The sequence below is a fragment of the Zonotrichia leucophrys genome, chromosome 1, assembly GCF_028769735.1.
Source record: "Zonotrichia leucophrys gambelii isolate GWCS_2022_RI chromosome 1, RI_Zleu_2.0, whole genome shotgun sequence".
Lineage (NCBI taxonomy): Eukaryota > Metazoa > Chordata > Aves > Passeriformes > Passerellidae > Zonotrichia > Zonotrichia leucophrys.
Window position 1 is genome coordinate 115,921,953 of NC_088169.1, and position 20,825 is coordinate 115,942,777.

A 20,825-nucleotide genomic window follows, 5' to 3' on the forward strand; every position below is an offset into this window, starting at 1 on the left:
CCTTCCTTTCCTATGAGTGTCCTGCCATTTCCAGATGTTCCCCTTATCCCCCTGCCCTGGCTCCAGATGTGGCTGCATTTTGGGATCTGGGGATTTATTCCCCACACAACCCTTATAAATCCTCCAGGCTTGCTGAAGACCCAACATTTTCAAAAGAAGGACAAGGTGTTTTTCCTTTTTGCTAAATGTTGAGGCTGAGACCTGACAAATCATCTTTTCCAGGGAAGCAGTGGCCATTGGAAAGGCCACATTTCTCCTCAGTGACAGCCCATTACTTGGAGAAAGACCAATGTAAATGCAGATTATGCAGCAATTTTGGCCCATGTTGGCCTCTGAATTTGCTGACCCAGCCACCCACTTATTGGAAGTGACAACTAATCATTTTGCAAATTTTCGACTTTGTGGTTGTCTATTTAGATATTTTTTGGTGTCTGTGTAAGATGTGTCCTTGAAAGCAACCAGGAGACACAAGGAAAAAACCCAGAACAGAAAATAAAAACATTTCTGGTGCTTGATCAGCTCTCTTTGCTCTCACATGTGCACAGATGTGCTGCAGCTCTGCAATCTTTGTGTGGAAAAGCAAACACCTGCTTGTTAATGGAAAATCTTGCTAATTTTAGACTGAAAGCTCTCAGAACCTGCAGCCCCAAAATTCTTGCACGTGAGGGGGCTGAGGAGGAGACTCGGAGCACACAGGGCTTGCAGAATTCCCAAATATTTGTGAGTTTTGACACTCCTGCAGGCTGTGCCATGAAGACACTTGTTGGAAATGCCAGCTGAGGGGGTCTGAACAACACAAACACCCTTAAACCACACAGTGACAGCCTAAGGCAGCCTGGAGAACAAGGAATATCCTTTTTCATGGTTTTCACCTCTGCTTTAGCACGTCAAAGGCTGAAGTGGGGCACTGTCCAAATTTTGGCTTCTTTTTGGTGCTGTTCCCTGGTTTGGCTAAGGGAGGCAGGGCAGAGCAGTAACACAACGAAGGGATTTTAGAAAGATCACAGATGCATCTCTAAAAAATTAATCAAAGGCTAATTCAGAGTTTTTGAGGAAAAATAAAAAAAACAATAGATGTTTATGTATTCGCATGTCACAACTGCAGAAGAATCAGGAAAGCGAGAGGATCTGACAATAGACTGGAGATCCTTATCAGCTACTGAGCCAGATTAGCTCATTTTTTCCCAGCTGTTAATGAAATATTTACAATTTAATGCTCTAGGACAAAGCTGTGACCCCAGAAACAAGGATGCAGCCCCAAGCAGGCCGAGCACAATGCAGACACCAGTGTGAGAGATCCCACTGCCCTGGGGGCAAGATCAGGTGGAGAAAAAATATAGGTGAGTAGTGATAGAAGTAATAACAGCATAAGCTAATAGGCTAAAAACATTTATCAGGTGTTGGAACCAAAAAAGAAGTTAGCTTCTGACAAAATAGCACTGAGTTTTACACCTCTTGTGTCTCACTGTTCATCAAGATTGAAAATAAAACCTTGTAAAATGCCTCTCAGTTACCCCATCTCTGTAAAAGGTAAGGAAAGCAACACCATGGAGATGATTTGATCCTGCCTGGAAAGCAGAGCCCCACTGCTCCCAGCCCTGGTGGGTATTGCATCCCCTGGGACAAACAGGGACATTCTGCATTTCCCTCTCTTCCCTGCCATTTCAGATATCCTGGAGCATGGCACCCCCAAACCTGGGGCTGACCCTGTGGGCTCTCCCATCACTGAAAGCCACCAAGAGTCAGGAGAGTGGAACCACAAAACTGAGGTAGAGACTGCGAGCCTGAATTTAGAGACTGAAATAAAGGCTCTACACCCAAAAACCCAAAATCAGAGATTTTCCTGCTTTACCTAAATAAGAATGATGGAACAACCACAGGCAGTTTGTTTGACTGGTGTTTCCTCAGGTAAACAACGCTTGCAGAAGAGCTTTGAGCCCCTCAATGATGCTGAGGTCTGTCCAAAAGGAATGGGACCTGCCAGGGATCGTTGAGACCTTCCCTGAGACACTCCAATTTTATTACTGGGCACAGGACTGGTGCAATGATTCTTCTGCAGAGTTTTAAGGTTACAGAGATATTTTTGCAGATCTATGTAGCAGAGCCTGCTTCATGCCAGAGAGAATTATCCATTCTACCTGAGTAGAAAGGAACTGAGGCAGCTTAAAAAACAGCTTTAAATCAAAATAAACACCGAGTCATTAAAATGCTACAATGAATTAAGAAATTATTTGCTTTAATACATGGACTTCTGTGGTTTACTAAATCAAGGGCTGCTGTAGTCTCCATGGAAAACAAGCTCCATTTGTCGACCTTTGCATTTATGTGCACAAATACTGGAAAGGGCCCAGAACACTGTCTGCCTGTAAATCAGCTTTTTCTCATTCTCAACTTTTACAAATGAAATACATTATTTTGACACCTTTAGCATTTATCCAGGTAACGAGTCCTGCACGATCCTTGCTCTGCCATAAATTCAGGATAACAGAGCTGAAGGCAAATGCATTTCTGGCAGGGAGTGCTCAGAGCGGGTCAAGCTGGAATCAAGCTGGAATCAAGCTGGGAATCAAGCTGGGAATCAAGCTGGGAATCAAGCTGGAATCAAGCTGGAATCAAGCTGGGAATCAAGCTGGAATCGAGCTGGAATCGAGCTGCCTGTAAGTGTGGATTCACCTGCAGGGGCTGAGGATTCCCAGCTCCATCCAGCACAGGCCCTGCACAAGCTCTGCTCTCCATTTGAAATAATTCAATATTATTTCAAAATATTGGATGCACATTTGCCCACAAGCTCCACTATAAGAGTGACTAAACCCCATCCTGAGGGTGTTTATAAAACTAAAAACCCACAGTTTTTCCTGGCATCAGTTACAGTGTGGGGAACGGGGGTTGTTCAGCACCAGATATTAGCATCATTTGCTTCACTAATTACAAACAAAGAGCTGTACCTGGCACAAATCACCAGGTCACTAATTAGGAAGTAGAAATGTGTTTTACAGCAAGGCTTTGCTGCCTGCTAAGCTTGAGGAACTGGGCATTGTGCACGAGAAGAGTGGAGTCAATGCATTTTCATTAACTGCACCTTCTACAGGAGCACTCAGACAATGCACTGCAATAATTCTTTCCTGTGGGGCAGCATTTAACACGCTCCTCACTTTGCCTTCAGTGCTGGAAAGTTCCCTTGTTTGGCTTAGGGATGCTGGGCGGAGCAGAAACACAATGAAGGGATTTTAGAAAGATCACAGATGCATCTCTATTAAAAAATAATCAAAGGCTAATTCAGAGTTTTTGAGGAAAAAATAAAAAAACAATAGATCTTTTTGTATTCGTATGTCAGAACTGCAGAAGAATCAGGAAAGCGAGAGGATCTGACAATAGACTGGAGATCCTTATCAGCTACTAAGCCAGATTAGCTCATTCTTTCCCAGCTGTTAATGAAATATTTACAATTTAATGCTCTAGGACAAAGCTGTGACCCCAGAAACAAGGATGCAGCCCCAAGCAGGCCGAGCACAATGCAGACACAGTGTGAGAGATCCCATTGCCCTGGGGCCAGGATGGGCTGGGCTGATGGCACAGCTGGGTTCCGGCTGTGACCCCGATGTCCCCAGGTGTCCCCATGGGTTCCTGCAGGGACCCCGATGTCCCCAGGTGTCCCCATGGGTTCCAGCTGTGACCCCGATGTGCCCAGGTGTCCCCATGGGTTCCAGCTGTGACCCCAATGTCCCCAAGTGTTCCCCATGGGTTCCAGCTGTGACCCCGATGTCCCCAGGTGTCCCCAGGGATTCCAGCTGTGACCCCGATGTCCCCAGGTGTCCCCATGGGTTCCTGCAGGGACCCCGATGTGCCCAGGTGTCCCCATGGGTTCCTGCAGGGACCCCGATGTGCCCAGGTGTCCCCATGGGTTCCTGTAGGGACCCCGATGTGCCCAGGCGTTTCCATGGGTTCCAGCTGTGACCCCGATGTCCCCAGGTGTCCCCATGGGTTCCTGCAGGGACCCCGATGTCCCCAGGGATTCCAGCTGTGACCCCGATGTCCCCAGGGATTCCAGCTGTGACCCCGATGTGCCCAGGTGTCCCCAGGTGTTCCAGCTGTGACCCCGATGTCCCCAGGTGTCCCCATGGGTTCCAGCTGTGACCCCGATGTCCCCAGGTGTCCCCATGGGTTCCAGCTGTGACCCGGATGTGCCCAGGTGTCCCCATGGATTCCTGCAGGGACCCCGATGTGCCCAGTGTTCCCCATGGGTTCCAGCTGTGACCCCGATGTCCCCAGGGATTCCAGCTGTGACCCCGATGTCCCCAGGGATTCCAGCTGTGACCCCGATGTCCCCAGGTGTCCCCATGGGTTCCAGCTGTGACCCCGATGTCCCCAGGTGTCCCCATGGGTTCCTGCAGGGAGGGCTGGGGGCTGCCATGCTGGGGCACACTGAGCACTGGGAAGGCAGGGCACACATCTGGGGTCTGGGGGGGTGTGAGGGGAACCATCACCTGCCCCAGGTGGGTTTGTGAGGCACTCTGGATAGCTCCTGATTGAGGGATGGCACCAAGGCTCCTTGGCTCCTGTTTGATTCAATTCCCTCCACATCTGCACACACAACAAAAACATCTCTGTTGCTGGAGGGGTGTGACAAGAAATTGATCCTGGGGATGTGAAACTCAGTTTCAGGCCAATGCTGAACCATTGCAGGAAGGCAGTTTTGCTTTAGCTACTGCAAACAAAACGCTGTGCAGGATTTTAGTGCCTCCTCTTGTGACTTTTTTGCTATTTATGGCTGGAGGCAGGCAGAACTCACCCTATTCCTCTCCATCCCAGCAGCAGCTCTGACAAATACACAGGTAGCTGATGGCAAGCATGGCATAACTTCTGTCATTTGCTTCAACTGTGAAAAATTATGCCCACAGCTGTGCCACCTGCAAAGCAAACATTTACACACAGGCTGCTCCTTCCACCTAGAATGCTAAAACTCATTCCCAGAAACTCTGAGACAAGCACAGAGAAGGAGGCAAAGTCCTGCCACCCACAGCCCAGGGATGACCAGAAATGACACATGTGAATAAAAGCTGGATAAATAACCACACAGGGCACGAGAAGTCTTTGGGGGGGATAAGAGAAGCTTTACCTTTGCCCTGAGGGGTTATGAGAGCAGCCTTAGGCTACAAACCAGAGGCAGGGACAGACTCTGAGTGAGCGCTGCTGAGGCTGGGATGGAGCTGAGATTTGGCCTTGCCTTGGTGCTGACAAAAACCCAGCACCCATCAGGACAGGGCCTCCTGCAGGCACTGTGAATTCAAACACTGACAAGGATTGCTGCCTCAATTAATTGGCCCCCAAACCCACAAAGGAAAAGCCATTCTTGATTTAGTTTCAAGCAGAGGATGTGACCTGTTTCAAGATGCAGCCACTGAACTTTTTCTCAGCAAAAGAGGCCATAAAGAATTCAAATCTGACCTTTTGGGAGGCTGGGAAGTCAAAACACAAACCCATGATAATAACATTTAACTTGAGAAGTGGAATTGCAATCAGGGGAGGAAAAAAGAAGATTGAGCAGCCATTAAAAGGAGCCACTGGAAAGGTAAAATGTTTGCAGGTAACCTAAAGAGCACTTCAGGACATCACCATATTCCAGGCAGGGAATAACACTTTAAAAAGGCTTTTCCAGAGGGAAAAACCCCACCACAAATGAACCCCTAGCAGGAATGATCCACAGGAAGGAATTTAAAAAAATCTCTGTTCAGAAATGGGAGTTTTATCAGTGTTTGGGAAATAACTGATTAATGAATTCGTGGCACCCAGCATGAGATATTCCAGAGTTTGCAGCCACAGGGTGAGGCACTGAGTGATTCCAAAGGGATTCACACACACAGCAGGTCCCTAAAGCCTCACAGCAACAGACAGGGATGGATGCAAAGACATCTAAAACAAATACAGAAATTAATCCTGGACAGGAGGAACTCAGGAATTCCAAAGAAAACCCCCAAAGCCCTCCAGTTTCTGTGTGGGTAAATCAGTCTGAACAAGGATAAAGCCAATTCTGCACAGGAATAAATGGAAATTGGGCACATATTCCCCTGGCTTCTGTGCAGGGAAGAAATGCCTGGTGAATTTGTGAGATTCCTTTCAAATTAGCAGTAACTGTAACACCACACAACAAAAGGCAGATGATTTTTTGTCTTTTTGGGCGTTTTAGCTGGCTGGCAGAGAATCTGAATCTGTGCACGCTCCTGATTTCATTTGGAGCAGTTTCTACAACAGCTCAGCATCTCAGAACTGCCCCAGAGTGCAGCAGGCTGGCAGCAGAACCCTGACACATCACAAGCAAACATATGTCTGCTCTGAAACACACAGCCCACAGCCTCCCAAAGGCAGCACTGCAGGATGGCAGGGTCTGCTGGCAAACACAGGCAAGGAAAAACACACTCCAGGGCTCGAGATCTTTAAAGGTTTTATGTGATAAACTTAGAATTCATCACCAATTTAACCCTCTTTTTTCCCCCCACCAACTACACTATCTAGTTATATACTTTTAGTGTTTTTCTCTAGATTTTGATTTTATTTTCCATATTATTATTATCTATATTATCTATTTTATCTATTATTATCTATTTTATCTATTATCATCTATATTATTCTATTATCATCTATTATTATCCTATTTTATTTTCTATTTCCTATATATCTGAAACTATGTTCTGGTCTTTTCTTGTTCCAGAAGCTTGGAAAATTCCTGTTGTTGCTGAACTTTCCTGAAGTTTTTTTTTTTTTTTCCATTTCTCCAAGGAGACTACAGATTGTATCAGTCTCATTGTTTTAATTTGTGCATCCTCTAATTCCAAATCAAACCTAAGTAGACTGTTTCATCAGAGGAAAGCAAGAACATTGCTCAAAAAGAAAAAAAAAAAAAGCGCCAGAAGAATAATGGCAAACCCAACAGTTTCATAAGGGGCTTTAAATGTTTACTCCACTGTGTTCTGATTGTGCCTGGGAGCAGTAAAATGTAAATTAAATTAGTACTCAAGCTTATCATTAGGAAACAAGCCGGTTTTTTAAAGATGAGGAGAAAACACCATAAATTAAGCCCGATGTGGGTTAGGCCCACCCGTTACATAAGCCCCTAATCCACATTAAAACCCTTTCAGTAACATATGGGCCGGAGTAATTCCCCGTGCTCTTTGCTCCTTAAGCATAACAAGCTGTTAACTGGGGCCTTGCCCTGCTCCCAAACTGGGATTTGCCCAATTTCCCACCAGGATCCCAAGAGAGACAATCTGGGATTCTCAGTTCCCAGGGCCAGCATTGGGGCATCAGGAACAGGGAACTGAAACCACAGCCATGGAACTGTGGGGGCACAGATGGTTTGGGGTCCCAGGGACACGAGGGGCCTCTCAGTGCACCCTCGTGTGGCAGGGACACCTCCCACTGTCCCCAGTGTCCAGCCTGGCCTTGGACACTCCAGGGATCCAGGGGCAGCCACGGCTGCTCTGGGCACCCTGTGCCAGGGCTCAGCATCCTCAGAGCCAGGAATTCCTTCCTAATACCAAATCCACACCTACTCTGTCAGTCTGAGCCCATTCCCTGTGTCCTGTCCCTCCATGCCTGTCCCCAGTCCCTCTCAGCTCTCCTGGAGCCCCTTCAGGCCCTGCCAGGGCTCTGAGCTCTCCCTGGAGCTGCTCCTCTCCAGGTGAGCACCCCTAGGTGTCCCAGCCTGGCTCCAGCCCCTCTGGGCTCTCTCCTGTTCCTGCTGTGTCCCCAGGGCTGCAGGTGGGCTCTCACTTGGGCTCAGGGACAGAACCCCCCTGTCCTGCTGCCCCTGGGCATCAAAACCCCTCAGGGGCTGCTGCTTTCCTTGGCTTTGGAAATCAGATGCTCCTGGAGCACCTGAGAGCAGGCTCAGATTTCCATCCTGCAGAACACAGCCCCTGCTCCACCACCAGCCCTTCAGCAGAGTCCCCAGGGGATTGCTGCCTTTCCAGGCCTTCAGGAAATCATTAATGTGCAGGGCTGTGGAACAACAAGGCAATGCCATGCTCAGTGTAACCCCACTGATGGTGGGAGCAGGCTGCAGCTCTCCTGCCCCACACTCAGAGCCCCTTTCTCCTGCATTGATTCTCCAGCGCCTCCCAGACCTTCTCTCTTCTCCCATCAAGGCAGAGCTAATCGCAAGGCTCAGATGAATGGAGAACCACTGCTCCTCACCAGTGCCAGGATTCACTGTCAGTGCTGAAATATTTGCAAGGGCAGCCTGAACAAGGCTCTTTTTTTCCATTTTTTCCCCGAAGCTGTTCAGGGGCACGGAGGGACACGAGTGAAACATTTAATGTGTCCCTGCAGGGAGGAGAGCCCAGGCCTTGGCTCTGTGCTCTGAGAAAGGGCTCTGCAAATACAGAATGGGAGCTCCACATGGAAATGTTGAGCTCTGCAGAGAAGAGGTGGCCTTTTTATTCCCCCACAAAGGGCCAGGCCCACCCACAGGGCTGCACAAACCAGAATAATAGCCATGATTGAGAAGGGAAAATATAGGCCAGAACCTGGCATTAACAAACCTCTGAAAGCTGCTGCACTGCCTGCAATCCAGACAAAAGAGATGAAACCTGGGCACACAGTGAGGAAGGGGAGAGGGCCTCCAGGCACAGAGCTGATTTCTGCCCTTTATTGGTATTTAGCTCATCTAAAGGGAAGCTGAAGGTTTAAAAGCCATTTTTTAAAATGGGAAATGATTCATTTCTTTTTCCCCCCATCAATATGTTCTAATCTTGTTCCCTTCACTGCGAACATGGTGACACATGGGGAAGGGCTGTGCAGCAATGACTTTCCTGAATGGAAAGGAAATGTCAAACAGGATTCTTCTGCATGCACATGTGACATTTCCCTGCCCTCTCCCAGCAGAAAAAGCAAAAAAGTCACAGGTCATGGCCTTGGCCACATCTTCCCAGGAATGCTGGGTTCCTATGGCACCACCTTGAGCAGGAAACTCCTCTTTTCCAAAGCATAAACTCAGTCTCAGATAACGTATAACTCTGGCCAGAGGGTTTTCTTTATGTATCAGGAATTACCCCCACACAAAAAGCCTTTTTTGCTTCTTGTTTCCCCTCTCAGAAGTCCCCAGCAGCCTCGTCCCCTCCTGTGTCCCCTTGGGGCTCCCTGAGAGAACACAGCCCTCCCTACAGCAGTACCAGGTGCCCCAAGAAGTTCAATATTCTGTAAAAACCCTGTCCTCCTTTTCCTCCCATCCCCTGCTGGTCTCTGCAGAAAACCCCTGAGAGAGCCACAGAGAAGGAGGCCGAGTTCTGCCACCCACAGCCCAGGGATGACCAGAAATGAGACACCTGAACAGACCTGGACAATAACCGTAACCAGTGGCCACAGCTGCTTGCTTTGGGAGGGACACTGCATCACCCAGAGCCAGCACAGCCACCTGCCCGTCCCACACGTGTCCCTTGAGAGGTCCCACAACCCCCAGGACGTCAGCAAGGACAAAAACCAAGCCTGCATTTCAGAGTCACAGGGCTGGCACCGCACAGGGCCCACCTGCCATCGCCATACATCAAAGGGCATCATGGAAACGACAGCAGGAATTATGGCATGGAGGGAAAGCACTTTGTAATGAAGGCAAAGCTGCTGAAAGCTCAGCTCCGAGGGATGCACGGGCTGAAGGGAATTCTGGTGGTGTCCATCTGTGACACCATCCCTCCCTCCTGTCAGCAGCTCCTGCCTTCCCTCACACACCTCAGATGGAGATGGCAGCAATGGATAAAACACCCCAAAGCCTCAGGATAACACAGAAATGGAACAGCTCACAGATTTCTCTGCTTGCTCTGTTCAAGGATTCACAGAGCAGAAAACTGAAGGACACATAATGAGAATTGTGTGTACCCCAATCACTCAGTGCATTTGAATTCTCCCAATAAAATTAAATGACCCTTCCTACTTCTCTTGTCCCCTTTAATGCTCAGCACAGCATTTAACACCTCCATTGTAACAAAGTCTGATATTTAACAGAAAAGATGTTGAAGTTATAGCAGTGATGCCACTAACAATTAACCCTTCTTTTTCAGAGAAATGCTGTTCATCACCTTATCCCTGAAAACCTTTACATGTTTCTCAGGTTTATTTTAAGGGTGAATTTGGAACAACCACTCCCTGGGTGGTGCCTCTGAGGGTGGCTGAGGCAAAACAGAGATAATAAAGAACAGAAATGATAAAATGGCACTTTCCATCAGTCCCTCTCTGCAGAGGTGCTCCTGTCAGTCACACCTGGGGACTTCAGCTCACCTGAATTTCTGTCACAGTCTGAGGTGTCAGCACAACACCCTGCAGTGCTTTAGATAAACACAGGGTGGACCTGATGATCTCAAAGGCCTTTTCCAACCTAGTTCATTCTCTGGCTTTTCAGGGTTATTACCAATTTCACTAAACCTCAATACAGATTGAGCTCCTCTCTGGAAGCATTGTTAGAAGCACAATTCATTGTTACAAATAACCCCATTACAAACAGCCAAGGCCTTCCAATTAAGCAAGTGCAGGATAATAGCAGAGCACATTTTCCTGAGGTTATGTGGCAAATGGCAAAGTTTCATCATTGTCTCCACGTCTAGCAATGCCACTGACATTCCAATTCACTAAAATAAATCCCCTCTGCCCCCTGCAATGGGGGCTTCACCAGGCTGACAAGGCAGGAATTAAATCTCACCTCTGTGGCACGTGGCTGCAGAGTGCTTTTGTGCAGCAAGATATTTCTTTGACATTTTCGATGAAAGGAACACATTTGGGGCTGTTCTACAGGTATTTCACACAAGGGCAAGGTGCTGCTCTGCCCACAGAGTGCAGGGGGTTATAATTCCCTTTTCTCTCTCTGAACACACAGTTCTGTGCTGCAGCAGCATCCAGAGTCCCTCTGCCACAAGCAAGACCTGGTTTATTTTTGTGTCAGCACAAAGCTCTGCTTTCCTACATTGCTTAGGATCAAAATAGCCTGACTCAGTTGCACAAGTCACAAATTGTTATGGCTGGCAGGTTATGCAGGTGAAAACAGCGAGATTGCACAGGAAAAGCAAAGGAATGGTTTCTGAGACAGCACACCAACTTTCCCTTGAGACTATGGGATGGTTTGGGTTGGTTTGCACCTCAAAGCCCCCAGTGCCACCCCTGCCATGGCAGGGACCCTTCCCCTGCCCCAGGGAGCCCCCAGCCCCATCCAGCCTGGCCTGGGGCACTGCCAGAAGGTCACAAGACCCTCAGCTACACGACCTTTTAAAGAATTATTGATTAATAACACACTGCCAACAAGGATGTTTATGTTTTTGACCCAATCCTTAAATATTTTATCTTATGGACCCAGTGTGAGCTTTCTTAGCCAATCATGTTGTGACACACAAACCCACAGTGCTGCACTGTGAACTCCTTGTTCACCTCTGGAACTACTTTTATTTTCTATATCCTAAACTCTAAACTTTGCTTTACTTACCTTAACAGGTCTCTATTTCAAACTCTAAATCCACATTCTCAGTTTGGGAGCCTTCTCCAAGGTCTCAGACCAAATCCTGGGTTTAATTCCTGCCTTACAGGCCCAAAATTCTGAGAATTCCCTGCATTTCAGATTCCAGCACCCCCTGAGTAGCCAGATGGAAACAGCCCTGCAAAATTCATGCTCTGGAACACAGAGGAATAATTCAAAGAAATGTCTGTAAGATTTGATTGTTGTTTGATAACCCTGGGGAAATACAGACATTTTTCTCCCAGAAATGGCCAGCCTGCTTCTTGTTAACTTTTCCAGAAAGAAGAAGCTAAAAAGCAAATTTATTCAAGCCCTAAGAAATTGCCTTTAGAGTTTTACCTGTATCTCCACTAGATCATCATTAGTGACAAAATAAATCTTCAGTGATCGCCGAATTCCTGTTTAATTTATGGACATCTTTTTGAAAAATGAAGGCTAAAACATACACAGGTACACGATAATAAATTATAGATTTGAAAAGGGATATGCAAAGGCAGGAATCTGAGCAATCATTTTTCTCTCTCCCTTCATCTCAGAAGGAGAATCACCAAACTGCAATGAGCTCCATGCATCACAACCCTGCCTGGGAGACTTTTTAGCCATAATTATTAAAATTAGGAAATACTAAACAATGCAAATGTTTTCCCCTTGTTCTCTGCACGCCACACTATTCCACACAGTGAATTTCTTTGTTATGTGTGTTAAATCTTTGGTTTTATACCCAATTCCTTGCAGCCAGTCTGGTTTTGCCTTTTTTCTGGTTTTCCCATGTATTTCTAGGGATCTGGGACTGGGAATTGCTGTTCCTGCACTCAACAGGTTGCTAAAAGTCAGATTTTACTCAAGGCACTTGTGCTGTAAAACCCAGGAAAAGCCCAAATTTCAGCTTTGGTTTTTAATAGAAATGCAGTCCACAGTTCTGTGTGGGTTTTTTCCCCCTCTGTCAATTCAAGATTAATGAGATTCAACATGAATTAATGTGGACACTTCAGAAACTCACTGAGGACTCTGTGATCTTAGAAGTCTTTTCAGACCTAAATGATTCTGATTTATGGGATGTGAGCAAAGGTTTGGATCTCAACAAACAAGCAAGAGCATATGTAGGTCACCCCTCGTGGAGCTCACGCTTTTCCTGCTGCTGAACAAAGGAAGAAAATATTTTTTTACCTCATTTTGCTGTTGCACAGAGGAAATTTTAAATATTTTTAGAAGATTTTGCAGCACCAAGCCTTTGTCCCATTTTTATCTGGTTTAGGATGGCTTCTCACCTGGATGTGAGCGTAAGAGAAGATGCTTTCCCTGGCAGAGCCACCACACCCTGGCACAGGCTGCCCCTGTCCTGGGAGATGCTGAAACCACTGGGAGCGACCTGAGCATCCCAAAAACGGGAACCAGAGGGTTCCCAGGGATGCTCCCCAGTTTCAGCCACTCTGGATCCAAAGGGGATGCTGGGTTGGGACTGTGGGTCCCACACCCCTGAACTTAGCAGCAATCTTTGTTAATTACACCATGAAAAGTGATTGTTTTTGCAAGCCAGGTGGAAACACAACCATGGGAACATGTCATCCTGGCACAGCCTTGCCAGGCTTTCTCCTCCCAGAAATTCCAGGTGATTTTCAGAAGGGGACCTGCCAGCCAGAACACCTTAACGCCCCCATCACTTCCATCTCCTTTTGTCAATATTTTAATCAGGAATCTTTCCCTAAAACATTCCCACGTGGAGATGGCCCAGCAAGGTTATCACAGAATTAGTAAAGCTGATAAAAATCGCTGTGCAGGAGCTAATGGCACCAGAAATAACATCGGGGTGAATGTTAACCAGCAGCTCAGAACAACCCCAACCCCACTGGGGCTGAAATCCACTGCAGTGAACACCAGGTGAGCATAAAATATCACAAGAGCACATGAAGGATTCTGGCCTCTGCCTGCTCTCAGTGCTGTATCTAATCTGAGGGAGAAAAAAAAAATAAATATTTTGAGGCCAGTGGCAGCAATTGAATCCGAAATGGCCAGAGGGAAAGCCCTCATTGCTCCTGGTGAGGATGGATTGATTTGGGGTTTTGACTGCCCACAGCTGAACTTTGGTGCTGAATCCAGGGCCCTGGGAATTCCCTTCCCTTTCAGCAGCCCCTTATGTCCAATGGCACTGCTCCAGGGACAGGGGCTGGATTTTGGGGTCCCTGGCTGTGCTGCAGCTCAGGATAACCATCTGATTGATCTCCCATGGTTATGTGTGGCTCTGCAGCTGTTTCAGCTTGCAGCACTGCAATGGGACACCAAAGGGCCAATTGCATGGGTCTGGGGGTGGAATATCCCCTCTGTCACTGTCACTGCCCCAGGGCTGGGGGGCACAGCAGCTGTGCCCTCAGCAGCACAGCCTGGCACACAGAATTACCCTGCCCTGGTTCTGTGCACTGCTTATTGCTGGTAATGTGGATCATCATTGTAAGCAGATCCACTTACAGGCACAAAATAATGAAGCTTTCTCTGCTGCTTTGGGGCTTTTTCCCAATATTTCATGTGATACCTCTCCGTTCTTCCCTCTTCCTTGGTCAAACACTTAAAGCCAGGAGGGAGAAACAATTTACTTATCATGGTGAGAAAATCAGATTTGTATAAATTACACGAGCAGGAGAGAACCAGGAATTAGTGCTGTGAAGGAAGACTTAAGTAACCCAAAGCAATAAGAACTGTGCTGATTAACTTCTCAGCTGGGGCATTTCACTCATTCCTCAAAGACACTGCCCTGCATCAACTGGAATATTTCATTTGCACTTCAAGCTACTTAAGAACTGTAAAAAAAGAGATCTAGGAATGCTGGCCTTGGGTTTCTCAGTTACAGCTTCATAGTTTCAGAGCTGACCATCCCCTCCTGTCACATTTATATATAATACACACACAGATTATATCTTATATATGTGTAACACACAGATCTTGAGTGACACATTCACATATAATACACACACAGATTATATCTTATATATGTGTAACACACAGATCTTCAAATATTCTAGGTGTCCCTTCAGCTGTGTGCTGAGACACATAAATTTAAAGCTGTTTATACACATCCTCAAAAGCCCATCTATTGTTTTTATCACACATTTTACTGTGTGTGGGTATATAAAATAGATCATGCAAATGCCAAGGGAGAGACAAAACATTCACAGAGTCATCCTCAGAATGCAGAGATTTAAACCCAAGAACTGCAGCTGCCTGTAGGTTCCATTTTGCCAGGTGCTAGGTAAATGATGATAGGGGCTATCAAAGCATCTATTCCACATGTTTAAATGGAAATATTCCTGCTTGTGAGCAAACCTTTAGGAGTTCTTAAGCAGTGGAGCATTTTTTTTCCCCCAAAATCCCACCCTACATCTGTGAATGGGTGGAAAAGAGTCTACAATGCCAGGAGCAGAGTGAACAGAGTTAATAAAATGAAATGATCTGTGGTTGAGATTTAAGTAATTGTTTTGAAATAAGTACGTAAGGAGGAAAATGAGTTAGGACACATTGAAATGATCTGGCAGAGATTTGGGACAGTCATTAATTTACCAGCTTGCTCATAATTAATAGTAACTAACGGCAGAAAAGAGAAACATGCACTGGGGAAACAGATCAGTGGAATAAAAACATGAAATGAATTCTTGTCCCTCCCTCAGTGTCTGCTAGGAGGTTGTTGGTTTGGGGGTTTATTTCCCCTGCAAAAAGGAACAATGGGAGGGGCTCCAGGGAGCAGAAACTCTGCCCAGGGTCAGAGTTTGGAGGCTCCCACTCATTTTATGGAGCTTTGCAGGTTGCTGTGAGCGTGGCCAAGCAGAACGGGACAGAATTTAACACAGGATGTGCCAGGACTCTCTGTGTGTGCACAGGGGGGTTCATTCCCAAAACTCTGTGTGATCACAGTGATCTTTTCATTTGTATTGGCTTTCTAATGTGCCATGGTGCTCCAGCAAAAGTACTCAGGGCTTAACATTTTTGAGTTTAAAAACTTAATTTTACCTCCTCACTTCAATGGAACTCAGGGGTGTTTTGGTCATGTGCAGTTAAAGAGAGAGGGGAAAAACTTATAAAAATATTCTGTAGTACCTTGAGCTGGGTCAGGGCTGCTAAAGTCCTGAGGGTAACAGAGTTCAAATTTCTCAGAATTTGACCAAGAAATTGAGAAAACTTCCAGTTTTTTTTTTATAAACTTCCACGTTTCTCAACATGTTAGCATACACTTGTTTTTCTGATATTGTGGCTACTTGCAAACTTGAACATAATTCTGGAATGATACAGAGGGGAAGGAGGTGTTTTACATCCCCAAATTCAGTCATGAGGCCCTGATACCAGACAAGTCTTTAGCTATCAGCCTAACAGTATTATATAAACTGCAATTTGTCTAATAATCACATATTACATCCAGGTGGAATTCCACACTGTGGAACAAGAAAAAAACCTTCAAATTCCTGTGCAAAAGACTCTGTCACCATTGATAGTATCCATAGGCTACATGCTTGCTCTCAGGTAAACAAACAAGAAATCAACATTGCTCATTTCAGGGAAACTGTCCCTGGAGAACCCAAAACATGCTGGGAGAAATGCAAACTGGGGCTCTGTCCCCCCAAAACATGAGAAATGCACAGGGGGCTCTGACCCCCAAAACCTGCAGGGAAAAATGCAAAATGGGCTCTGACCCTCCAAAACATGCCTGAGATCATTCAAAAAAATCCAGAGTATAGGAAAAGTTAAAATTCACATAAAACTCCAAAGCTCAACAGGTTCTCTGGCAAGACTCACTCTACTCACAAAGGCCGGCTGAGGCACAACAAGGAAAGCAACAACAAAAGCAAACAAAATCCAGGCAATCAACGCAGGAATGAATTGAAACGACCCTGGTGTGTGTGAAGTGTAAACAAGGATGGAAAGCTTAACAACACTTAAAATCAGCAGCACTTTAACCTAATTTATAACTTAATTTATAGCTTAACCACAACCATCTAACACGGGGACGATATTTAACAGCATTTAGGCTAAATTAGAAGTATAACTTTACTGAACTCCCCGATTGCTATGGCACAGGACCAGGGGTGTGCACACACACAGACATAGCTCATGCAATGTAAAAAAACTTGCCAAAAAAGTAGCGCAAGTGTAAAACCCCCGCTCAGGGGCGGGTGAAATACTCACTTTGGGTGTCTGGGCACCTCCGGAGGGGCGGGCGATGATCCATGGGCCACAAGGGCCGGGCTGCGGGCACACGGATGGCTCATCCCGGCCGCGTTTGGGTGGGCACCGCTTTGGCAGTGCAGGACAGGATTTGGGTGCCATGGGGGCACGGGAGGGTTCCCCACACGGGACGGGCAGCAGGAGCTGCTGCGGGCACGCAGCGCTGCTTGCTGAGCCCAGAGCCCAGCCCAGGTGCCCCAGCTCCGGTTACACCGCACCTGAGCGCAGCTAAGGGGCCGCGCCACCTGGGGCTACCACCCCAAACACACCGGGCAGCGCCAGGTACGGCTGTGGCTGGGAGCCTGCCGGGAATGCCAGTGTGGGACCCCTGCCCTGGGACCCCTGCCCAGCCCGGAGTGCCCTGTGAACACGGGGCAGCTCTTGCCAGGGCCCCTCTGGGGCTGCCATAACGCGGGTGCCGCTCCTGCCATCGCGCTCCGGCCTGTGCTGCCGCTGCTCGGAGCAGCTCATTCCTGCAACAATGGTGAGGCAGGCTGGAGAGGAATGCTAAATAAACATGAATGATTTAGGTTTGGATCTCGCCTCTGCAATTTTAGTTCTGTTGCTAGGTGGGAGTCATTCTCCTCTGGTGGTGTTTTCTTTTTGCAGAGCAGCTCAGGACCCATATGTTTGGAGCCCTCCGTGTCCCACGGAACCCAAAACCCAAATTTAAACATTCACTTGACAACTCCGAGTCACCAGGGAAAGAGATTTGGTGGCCGCACCCCTGTGCGTGTCACCTGTCCCAGGGCTGTCCTCAGCCCGCACCCCTGTGCGTGTCACCTGTCCCACGCTGTCCCCAGCCCGCACCCCTGTGCGTGTCACCTGTCCCAGGGCTGTCCCCCAACCCACACCCCTGTGCGTGTCACCTGTCCCAGGGCTGTCCCCCAGCCCGCACCCCTGTGCGTGTCACCTGTCCCACGCTGTCCCTCAGCCCGCACCCCTGTGCGTGTCACCTGTCCCACACTGTCTCCCAACCCACACCCCTGTGCGTGTCACCTGTCCCACACTGTCTCCAACCCACACCCTGTGCGTGTCACTGTCCCGGCTGTCTCCCAACCCACACCCTGTGGTGTCACCTGTCCCAGGGCTGTCTCAGCCCGCACCCCTGTGCGGCCCTGTCCCACGCTGTCCCAGCCCGCACCCTGTGCGTGTCACTGTCCCACACTTCCCCAACCCGTGCGTGTCACCTGTCCCACGCTGTCCCCCAGCCCGCACCCCTGTGCGTGTCACCTGTCCCACGCTGTCCCCAGCCCGCACCCCTGTGCGTGTTCACCTGTCCCAGGGCTGTCCCTCAGCCCGCACCCCTGAGCGTGTCACCTGTCCCACACTGTCCCCCAACCCGTGTGCGTGTCACCTGTCCCAGCGCTGTCCCCCAACCCGCACCCCTGTGCGTGTCACCTGTCCCAGGGCTGTCCAAGGTTCTCCCGTGCCCAGGAGGGGCTGCGGGGAGGGACCCGCGGGGGCTGCAGGGACAGGGACAACTCTGCCGCTCTCCCTGTCCGTGTCCGTGTCCCTGTCCCAGAACCGCGGAATCCCAGAATCCCAGCATGGCTGGGGTTGGAAGGGACCTCGGGAGAGCATCCACACGGAACCCCTGTCGCCACCCGCAGCGGGTGACACAGCCACGCGTCCGGACGGCTTTGGGACCTCCCCAGAGAGGGAGGCTCCTACGCGCCCTCCCTGTCCCTGTCCCTGTCCCTGTCCCTGTCCCTGTCCCTGTCCGTGTCCGTGTCCCTGTGAGTGCGCGAGTGCGCGCGCGTGTCCCCGTGTGCGCGCAGAGCCCGGAGCCGCCTGGCCCCGCCCGGGGCCGCCCCGCGGGAGGATCCTCCCGCTCCGTCCCTCCCGCTCCATCCCTCCCGCTCCGTCCCTCCCGCTCCATCCCTCCCTCCGTCCCTGTGGCGCGGGGGGCGCGGCGGCGGCGGCAGCGCGGAGCCCCCGCGCCATGGGCGGGCGGCGCGGAGCGGCTCGGAGCCGGCCCGCCCGGGGGTAGCCGGCATGAACCGAGCATGAACTGAGCATGGCGAGCGGCCTCGGCCCGCGCTGGCCCCGCCGAGCGGCCCCGGGCGGCGGCGGGGGGCTCCTGCTGCTGCTGCTCTGCGCCGCGGCCGGGCTGCCCCGGAGCGCACAGCAGGTGCTGCGGATCGGTGAGTGCTGCCGGGGCGCGCCGGGGGTGCTCGGGATGCTCGGGGTTGCTCGGGATGCTCGGGATGCTCGGGGGTGCTCGGGATGCTCGGGGATGCTCGGGGGTGCTCGGGATGCTCGGGGATGCTCGGGATGCTCGGGGATGCTCGGGATGCTCGGGGATGCTCGGGATGCTCGGGATGCTCGGGATGCTCGGGGATGCTCGGGATGCTCGGGCATGCTCGGGATGCTCGAGGGTGTTCAGGGATTCTCAGGGATGTTCAGGGATGCTCGGGGGTGCTCAGGGATGTTCAGGGATGCTCGAGGATGTTCATGGATGCTTGGGATGCTCAGGGATGCTCTAGGACGCTCGGCTGCCCAAAGTTGGCCCCGGTGCGCGGTGCCGGGCAAGTTGGGCGCGGGGAGCCCGGCAGAGCATGCCCGGATCCCGCGGGTGTCGGCTCCGGGCGCTCCGCGGGGCGCGCTGCGAGGGGCCCCCAAAGGCGCACGAAGGGTTCGGTGACCCTGAAATCGGTGCCGAGGGTACGGAGAGTCCCGGCTCGGAGCGCAGGAAGGGGGCACCGGGGGGATGCGGGACGCGTTTGCCGCTCCCCCGGGCAGGGGCAGCTCCGCGGGGCTGCGCGGAAAACTCCGCGGATCGGGGATTTATTTCTGAGTAGAAAACTCCGCGCCATGGAAACGGGGCTCGGCTCGCAGGAAGCCTCTCTTGCCACAGTGGGTTTCTTGTGTCAGTCAAGTGAGACGGTGCATACAAAGTGTCGGAAGAGTTCGGGGTTAGGAGAGACTGTGGGAAAGATGTAGGCAGAATCTGGCACGCCGCTGTTTCTGTTTATCCCTCTTTCGCTTGGCAAACACTGAACATGAGGCGGGGGATAAAGGAAACAAACAAGAGAAAAAGAAATTTTAAAGAAAGGGAAAGACGCTGGTTACGGCGCTGGGAGAGCATCCCGCAGTCCCACGGGCGCGCTGCCGTGCGGAGCTGAAGATCGGAGCCTTTGCCCCACAGCCCTCACCCCGCTCGGCTCTCCCGCAGCGGCGCTCCCCGAAGCCCAGGGAAGGCTCCTTGTGCCCGAGAGCAAAGGACGTGCGGCCGGAGCACTGAAATGAGGGAAGGTGCATCCCTTCCGAGCGCTGGGCGCAGCTGCAGAGCGGGGGCACGCAGCCCCGCAGCCGAGGATGCTCCCCGGGTCCCGGCTCGGGGGGCGCTCACCTTTCCCGGGGGTTCGGGGGGAGCTCGCTGCTCCTCGCTCATTCCTTTCCTGGAACACGCACCAAGCAAAGCTGGGCGATCCCACAACCCCAGCGGGGATTCAGGCACATTTCCTCCAGTGAAACCTGGCGAGGAAAATCGTGTTCTAGTCCCAGAGCGAGGCACAGAGCTGACAAACTGCCCGGCTTCCAGTGGGATGTGCAGGGCAATCAGTGTGTTAGGGGCTGGGAATGCATCAAATATTGAGTGTATCCTTCCTGCCGTGGCTCTGCTGCCTGTGGAGTAATGATGTTATAAAATATTAATCCTCCACATCCGTTAACAGCGGCAAAGTTCCTCCGTGGAGTCTGTCACTCTCGGAGGTGGCAGAGAGGAGTAATGGCAGCAACTCCTCCACATCTCTTTGTGACAACATCATAAAATCGTCCCCAAGCGTTTCTGACAGCGAGGGAAATGCCATTAAGCCATCAGATTGTTTTCCCCGTGTTTTAGTTAATTAAGGGAAGAAAGTGCAGCAGTTTGTGCCCGGATTCATACACTCAGAGTTTAATTGCATTTTCCGCTGTCAGGGAGCTTTCAGATTTGTTTTTTATTAATTTTTTTTCTGGCTTGTAATAGGAATGAATGGATTGTCTTGGTGGTGTTTAATTAGTTGAGAAGGGACGTGTGAGTGATATGAATTCCAGTTATTCCTCAGCACTGACTAACGACTCCTTCTCCAGCTCTCTAAACAAACGATGAGGGATGGCAGTGTGACCAAGTAAAACTGACTCATTA

General features: G+C 49.9%; 1 protein-coding gene and 1 long non-coding RNA gene across 6 annotated transcripts in view; one reads left to right on the plus strand and one right to left on the minus strand.

Annotated features, from left to right (window-relative positions):
• Nucleotides 1-16,893, minus strand: part of LOC135443614 (uncharacterized) — a 31,930-nt gene extending 15,037 nt beyond the window's left edge. Inside the window, exon 1 of the long non-coding RNA XR_010439084.1 lies at nucleotides 16,655-16,893. This is a non-coding gene — a long non-coding RNA (uncharacterized LOC135443614). The remainder of the gene's footprint in view (nucleotides 1-16,654) is intronic.
• Nucleotides 16,894-18,592: 1,699 nt separating this feature from the next.
• Nucleotides 18,593-20,825, plus strand: part of GRIK1 (glutamate ionotropic receptor kainate type subunit 1) — a 97,610-nt gene continuing 95,377 nt past the window's right edge. For 2 of the 5 annotated variants that reach the window (XM_064728992.1, XM_064729020.1), the window contains exon 1: nucleotides 18,595-18,840. In XM_064728992.1, coding sequence (XP_064585062.1) covers nucleotides 18,714-18,840 — 127 coding nt within the window. In that variant the 5' untranslated portion in view covers nucleotides 18,595-18,713. Of the gene's footprint in view, nucleotides 18,841-20,825 lie in introns of all 5 variants that reach the window. The other 3 variants (XM_064729023.1, XM_064729002.1, XM_064729011.1) reach the window with 3 other exon arrangements.